The 7,844-nt window shown below is 46.0% G+C and overlaps 1 protein-coding gene across 3 annotated transcripts in view; it reads left to right on the forward strand.

The window, feature by feature from the left end:
• furina (furin (paired basic amino acid cleaving enzyme) a) overlaps positions 1-6,068 on the forward strand; it is a 68,505-nt gene extending 62,437 nt beyond the window's left edge. For all 3 annotated transcript variants that reach the window (XM_053864339.1, XM_053864338.1, XM_053864336.1), the window contains one exon: positions 2,856-6,068. In XM_053864339.1, coding sequence (XP_053720314.1) covers positions 2,856-3,463 — 608 coding nt within the window. In that variant the 3' untranslated portion in view covers positions 3,464-6,068. The remainder of the gene's footprint in view (positions 1-2,855) is intronic.
• The last annotated feature ends 1,776 nt before the right edge of the window (positions 6,069-7,844 follow it).

Consider the following 7,844-nt stretch of genomic DNA (forward strand, 5'->3'; position numbering starts at 1 on the left):
AGATGTTAGCTCAGCTGTGTCAACTTTGAAGAGTTATTTGAAAGTCACAAGCCCATCAAAGTTTCCAGGACCTGCTAATACCATTTTACTGCAGTTTGTCTCTTTATGGGCTCATATAAATTGTTTAATGTCTGCAGTGACTCTCATACCTAATTGAAGCAGGCAAAGGTCTGGTTGTGTCACCGTGAACCGTTTTAGACGTGAAATAGAGATACTGTGCCCCCTACAGGCGAGCAGCGGAACTGATTTTTTGATCACTAAGCTTAGGAGGTGACAACGGAGCGTTGAATTACATTTTCCATTATGTTTAAAATGTTTATTTCTTTCATTTATTCATGGTCACATATATTAAGTCGCATTGTTATTTTATTAACTGCTTATATTACTACAGATTTCCATCTCTCTTTTTAGAGATATTTAATGCCATTTCTTAGCTAATATTGTCTCCTTTGTGGTGGTGTTCCTCCACCCAAAAACAGTTCATCAAAATAATGTGTGTTGATACCTCTACATACCTTTTGACTCAAGCTGCAGGTGATGAGGAATATTGGTAGCACATTTATCATCGTTATTTTGCATGTTTCTATATTCATAAGTGACTTCATTTATCACATGGCTTTAAGAAAGGCTGATCTGACCCTGATCAATTCCACCGTGGCCTCATTAGAGAGCGTTCATCAACTGACTTGGTTCCTCAGGACCAGAACTGTGGCTGGACTCCACTAGAGCAATCTGGCTTTTTGGTTTGCCCATGAACCTTGGTGATGTTATTGCTCTGACCCAGTTCCTCCTGGTGCTGTGGCTCTGCCTGGGGGTGTTCCACTTCCCTTCTAAAGAAGAGTGGCAGTGGCAGCTCTGAGACTGGCGCAGATGTTTGTCCCTCAGCCGCTCAAAACTGAGAAATTGGAGTTTCCACTCGCTGCTACTGTTCCAGGTGTATTATTTTTGGAAAGCCGATACACAGACCTCTAACAACATCATGACCTCTAAACTGTGTTGGTCCCCTTGTAGCACCACTCCTCATCTAACCTTGCGTTGTTTAGTCTGCAGGGTTCAGTGCAGTAGCTCCACTCATGAACAGCCTCGGGATGTTTAAGCAATGAGCTGGCATCAAGGTCAAGGGCAGTGGGCCCACTTACCTCGCAGGTCATAAATCCAAAATCTTTTGTCTTGTAAAAACACCAATTTATCACCTTATGGCTTTACTTTTTATTGTTTTAGCCCCAGGAAGGTGGTTGCTGCCAAACTGTCGAGTCTTCGATTACTTTTTTTCCCCTAACCTTTGTGATGCCTAGCAGCTCAGCAGGGGGTTTGGACACCGCACAGACGTGTGGCTCTCGCTTCTTTTTCTGCTGTTACTTGAGCTGGATGATCTCAGCTTACAGCGACATGGATGACTCAGCATGATGATCATTGCTAGGAAAAGTTGCAATCACTAAATACTCTCATGGTTTTGGCCTCTTAGACGGGGGTGGGTATGTGTGAAAAATGTGAAAGCCGAGGGGGAATGTTCTGCTGTGGAAGCTAGTAATTGGACAGAAAAATTCTAAAGTCTCCAGGCCGCATCCGTCCCCTCAAGGTCGTTTTGTGTGAGGAACAATTTAACGTGCACCATGCATGTTATTATAACTTACAAAGACTTGTGTTGGGCAAGACTGTGCTGTTATTAAAGTCAAAGATGAATCAGGAAACTTCCAAAAACTGACATTAATTCACCTGGAAGGGAATTCAATGAAGGATGAGGTGGTAGATGTTTGTGCTCTGAGGAGAGAAGCGCAGAGTTTGTTGTGTTTTCAAGTTGTTGGTGAGGGAGGGATGTTTATATATTTTGACACCACAAAGAGGCGTTCTGCCAGAATCAGTTTTCCCTCACTAAAAGGAACCAGACCAATATTGTGTCCGGTTCTTCGTCCTGTTAAAGAGCGGCAGCCTTGGTCCAACCCATGGTCCTGCAGTTCAGGTTTCTTCAGCTGTCTTACAAGCTGATGGTTTTTTTTGTGGCGACCCTTCGGATCTGTTCGTATATTGCTTTGTTGTAAAACACATCACGATCTCATTTAGACTCATCATTTGTTTTACGACTCACCTTGACAAGTCCCTGCAGCCTCATTGGCTCTCACTCCTGTTGCATCACTGTAGCCTCCCTAAACTGCATGAGCCGCGGCTGGACTCTATTAGACTGATGTGCCTCTGTGAACCAGTGACAAATAAATAAATAAATAAGCATATGGATGATCTGAAGCTTTGTCTTTGTTGATAGGAACCTTTCGTCTCGTCTTGATCGGTGAATTTTGTGGCAATCTGGGATCTTTTTTTCAAAATTCACGCTAAAGTTTAAATGCTTGCTAGATGGACAGGCCTTGGTGGCTGACGGAATTTTCCCAAGCCTGCACTGGCGTGGACTGTGTGCTGATAATCCCATTAAACTAAACGTGTCATGCATCTTAAATTAGTCCACTGTGACCAAAGGGGGTCATCTGATGACCTAGATAGGTACAGGAGGATGTCCCAGGTTCAAGCGTTGCATAATGGGAGAAACGTCCTCTTCAGACCACATCAATCTCAGGTCAAGGGTCAGACCTGCCCTAGTTTCATTTAGTATTGAATTTAATACAGTCATTCATTTCAAGCACCAGCTACATGAAATGTCCCGACGGGTTTGGCCCCGGGGCCTACAGTGAGATGCATTTTATTTCTGAGATCTTTGTTTAGAAAAGCATAGAAAAATAATAGCAACAAAGTGAAATCAAAAGCCCATCAAGCAAGAGCGAGAGTCCGAGTCATGAGTCAATTTTAGAGTCTGGTCTTATCTGTTGAGGTCATAAACAAGGTTTTCTGTCTTTTGTGTGTTTCAGAGTGCAGCGCCGGCTTCTACCTCTTCCAGCAAGGTTGTGTGAAACGCTGTCCGCCAGGTTTCTCGGTGGGCTCACAGCCCCTCAACTACACAGTGGGGAACTCCCTGCTGCCGGCCTGCGTCCTGACCTGCCTGCCCTGCCCGCCGCCCTGCCTGACCTGCAGCAGCCTCAGCCCTCAGGCCTGCCTGTCCTGCCCCCCTCACAGCTCCCTGGATCCCGTCTCTGGCACCTGCCTGCACCTCAACCAGTACATGCGCGAGTCCCCCGGCAGCTTCATGGTGGGCGAGGGAAACGCAGGCTCGAAGGCGGAGCTGCAGTCCCACCTGCCCATCACCGTGGCCGTGCTCAGCTGCATGGCCATCATGGCCACCTTCGCCGGCATCTTCCTCATGCTGCAGCTGCGCTCCGGTGCGCTCCTCAAGCTGCCGTCTCTGGAGGACGGCCGCGGGCTCGGAGGCACCTTCCGTCTGGGTGGAAACCGGGTGGTCTCGTATCGCGGCATACCGACCGTGTGGGGCGACGACGGTGTGAACACGGACTCTGAGAACGAAGAGTTTGACGCCCAGAACGAGAGGACTGCCTTTATCAAAACACAAAGTGCTCTTTAACTTCACCCCCGTTTCATCATCTGGAATCCCAACACAATTTTTTTTTGAGATAATTCAGGGCTGAGGTGACTTTCCCTCTCCGTCCACTCTGGTCTTCTTTCATTCTCCTCCCGATTCCTGCTTCATGTCTTCCTCTCCGCCGGGGGAGACCTGATGAGGAGCTGCTGCCTCTGGGAGCTCCGGACAGCTCCGCCTCTGCTCCCTTCACACTCGAGCGCTTTTCTATTAAACCCTATCTCTCCCTCCTTTTGCCCCCAATCATGAACAATGTGTGTCTGTGTGCTGCGTTTGCCCCGCCAGCTCCCCCTTTGTTACAGTAAACAAATGATTATTGTTTGCTTTCTTTCCTCTCTGCTCTTCCTCCCCATCAGTCTCGGTGCAGTAGCCCGATGAGATTGTCAAGTGTGTGTGTGTGCGCGCGCGTGCGTGTCCGTCCATGTCTTAATGCGACCGAGTGCTTTGGAGTGTAAATCTGACATTGAAACGTCCTTTATGAGAAACCGAAGCCTCTAAAGTCACACAAGTTAATGAAAATAAGTGCAGATTTGTTACGTTGAAATCATCTCATAGCGTTTTTAAGTCACGTAGAACGCGTCTCTTGGAAGTACTGCATAGACTTAGCAGTGGGACTACTCTTCCTTTCTGTCTGTGCATCATCATCATCATCTTTTATTGATCATATCATGCAGTGACTTTACTACGTTTGTGATTGTTCACTTGAGCGTGAGGGGAGTTGTGGGTCGTCGCTTTCATCTGGGCGAGCGAGGAGAGAACAATACCAGCCGCCGAGCCTCCGATGAGTCACCTGTCCTGACATCAGTATTGTCGCTCCGTCAGGCGACGTCACCGCCACTAACATGACTCTTGGCTCGTCCAGGAAATGAGACTTTATTGATTGAAGGGTGCTGCGTTATTCCTGTGGAGTGGCCTGACTCTTGTCTTTTAACTCCTGCTCGGGCTGCTCCTCCAGCCGCTTCTAAAGCGTCAGGATAACGGCAGGAGCAGCTGTTTATGCTGGGATTTTAAAATCCCCTCCTGGAGGCAGGGTTCTGGTTCAAAACGTCCTCACTAGTAATTGCTTGAAGTGTGTGTGCCATCTTGCTGAGAGAGAGAGGTCGTCTCATCGTTTTCTACCTCAAGTCTCTCAGCAAGAATGATCCGCACGTTTACGAGTTCAAGAAGTCCCGGCTTATCGTGCGGCGACTCCAAAACTCCCTTCACTCTTAAATGTATTGCCTTTGAGATGGGAACTCATGAGCCGTCAGCGAGAACAGGTTTCTCTGCATCCCGTCGAGTCGCGTTCGGCTGAAATGGACCGGTTTGGGTTTTTATCGCGGGGTTGTTCGGAGGTTCGCTGACAATCAAACCATCTCCTTGCTTGGAGAGCGTGACGGTGCACACTATTTGAGCAGGGAGGTGGAGGCTTTTATCTCAAGTAATGTTAAACAGGATGGTGGAAACAAAATGCTTTCCTGCTGTGGAACTCTTGTGCAGGTGGGGTACACTCATGGAATAGAACAGGACGTACTAAAGCACGTGGATGTGCAAGGGAATTGCTCTGCAGAGAAAAATAATGTTGTGTTGCGATGTACATTAGTGCCTACTGCCGTTTTAGCCCCATGATCATCTAGAGGCGTGTTAAACGCAGCAAACAGCCGCCAATGGCCTCGCGCTGCGCCTAAATTATTGCTTTCATTGTTGTGTAAATCCAGAAACTGCTGATGTTGCATTTTACAGGCGCCACGACGTGGAACTCTGACCGTCACCGCCGCCCATGAATAATTGATGCTGGCTCTGGTCAGGAGTTTCAAATTGTTGATTCACTCACTACAGCACCGAAACTCTAAAACGAGTGGGAAACTTTAAAAGCGGCTCCACGTTTACAGAACTGCGACACTAAATAGCGAGAAAACGGAAGACTTCTTTTAACGCTGAAAGAATGTAGAACAATAACAGCGTCAGGTCGGCGTGATGGAGGCTTGGCCATGCGCCGCTGGTGTATTATTCTGACATGCTGCTGCGGTCCTGCCTTAGGATGTAGTCTGAAGTGATCCATATGAAGTCAGACGCTTGATAGGAGCAATATCTTTGGCATCACCAAAGACAATCATTGACAATGTTGTCCGTCTCATGTTAAGACGTTTTTACGTTCAGGTCCTCACTACCCACCCAAACATCACACGTCCCTCATTTCTGCCTTTTCGGAGACGAGACTGGAGCCCGGAGCTGCCGCCAGGGAGCCATCAATGCATCTCCATCGACTCAAGGGCTTAATCAGATCTGCGCGTGTCTTCAAGCGACTTTAGTGGCGGCGGGAGGGGGAGGGTGGGGTGGGGTTTGGGGTCATTGCGTTGATGGTCCTGAGAAGCTCCTCCTGGTGAGGTCCTGGCCCGTGGCTGCACACACATCTTGCCACCTACTGCTAATGTACAAGAGTGACTGTGTGACATGGAACATGACTCTAAATAAGGCCTATTTTTGTACAATAAGATTTGGTGCAGTGTAATTTCTTGTAATTTAATGATTATTATTTTGTTTTTCTTCTTTTTATTTAATTGATGTCAATTATAGATTCTACTAAAATAAAGATCTATGCAAATTTGAAGGTGTCGTCATTCACTGCGATATGATTGGCTATCGCTGAACAGCCCTGTGAAAGATCGAGTTTGAGTCCGCTGGGCTCAGAAAAACAACATCAAAAGGAAAACTGTCTCTATCATCTGACCTCTGCGGCTGGCTACTACATCCAGCCCGAGATGTAATGAAATATCATTTTTATGAAGTTACAAACACCATTATGCACTGCCACCATCAAAGCCAAATTTTGACATAAAATGGTGCTAATGGATTTTATCCAAGGTTCTTACTTGTTCTGGTTGAGATTCCAAATGGCGCCAAGTTCATGCTTCATTCCCTCCTGACTGAATAGTGAAATATTATAAAGCATTGCTCCTTCACTATGAGGCCCAAGCAATTGCTGGTGCTGGTCACCATCCTACCACCGTAACTAAGACAGGGACAGGAGCAAGGATTTCTCTGTCGTCAATCACCCCGTGCATGGGTGGAATTACAATGTGATCGGCTGCAGGAGAAATTCAAGCGAGGAAATGATGTCGCTAAAAACACTGATGGCTCGATAAGCAGTCATGAGTTTTCTGATGGTTAGTCAGCAAACCACTGTTCTTTTTGTCTTTTTGTTTCTTCTGAATTTTAAGAAGAAGTTTTATTTTTTATCTTTTTTTCTCGAATTGTAAAACCAACAGCAGACCTCATTCATGTTCTCGGTCAAAACTATTCTGAGAAAAAAAATTGAGATAAGGACTTGCAAATGAGACCCACAAGAGTCTGAGATTTGGGTGGAGAACTGTGTGCTGAACTGGAGCCCCGAAGTGGTGTTCGGTGAAAGTTGGAGAAGAACAAAGAGCAGTGACTCTATCAAAGGAAGGTAAATCATGTGAGCCTAACAACAAAATCCACGATGAATAAATCTGGAGAGATAATTACCTATGAGGTCAGACTGTAGCGACTAAGTGATGACAACAGAAGATTGTCTACTTTGGAGGGAAGATCTGAGGTGACCTCTGACACTGGAGGGAGGAACCAAATTCCACTCCACAGCTATTCCATAATTACAGAGTTCGCAGATGAGGAATTTAACCAGAATTTAAGATGCAAACTGACAGTTTGACAAAGAATATAGATGAGCTAATGGGATGTTCAACCACTGAACAAGGCAGTTGGCTGAGTCATCTCAGGAAAGATGGAGGACCATGACATATCATGACAGCGAGGACAACAGGAGGAAGTGTTTGTAGCCAACACAAAAAGCTAAAACAGGTGAAGCATGTGGTGTAAAAGTAACTCCTCATTTCACACAAACAGGTTTGTTTAAGCTTTAAATGCTTTGGTGACTGACGTTTGTGTTCACAGGACTCGCAGGCAAGAGGCCTCTCCCATGTTTGGAGTTCTTTGTGGTCTGACAGTCATGCAACATACATACATACATTCATTTACATTGATCCACCGCTTGGTCCTGGTCATTGTTGCGGGGACTGCTGGAGCCTGTCCCATCAGTCACTGGGCGAGAGGCAGGAATACACCCTGGACAAGTCGCTAGTCCACCACAGGACACACACACACACACTCACCTTTAGCAACTTAAGAATTGGGCATTTCAGGTGAGACAGCCATTTTGTATACTTTAATTTGTCATAACTTCTAGATGACAAACATTTAAAAGTTTATTTCCATCTAAAGCCGTTCTATCATCTTACGTTCCAGTGACCTCAGAAGTGGGGAGTCAGAGCTAGGAGCCCAAGGATATATATATATATATATATATATATATATATATATATATATATATATATATATATATATA

This window comes from Synchiropus splendidus, chromosome 5 (genome assembly GCF_027744825.2).
Source record: "Synchiropus splendidus isolate RoL2022-P1 chromosome 5, RoL_Sspl_1.0, whole genome shotgun sequence".
NCBI classification, from domain to species: domain Eukaryota; kingdom Metazoa; phylum Chordata; class Actinopteri; order Syngnathiformes; family Callionymidae; genus Synchiropus; species Synchiropus splendidus.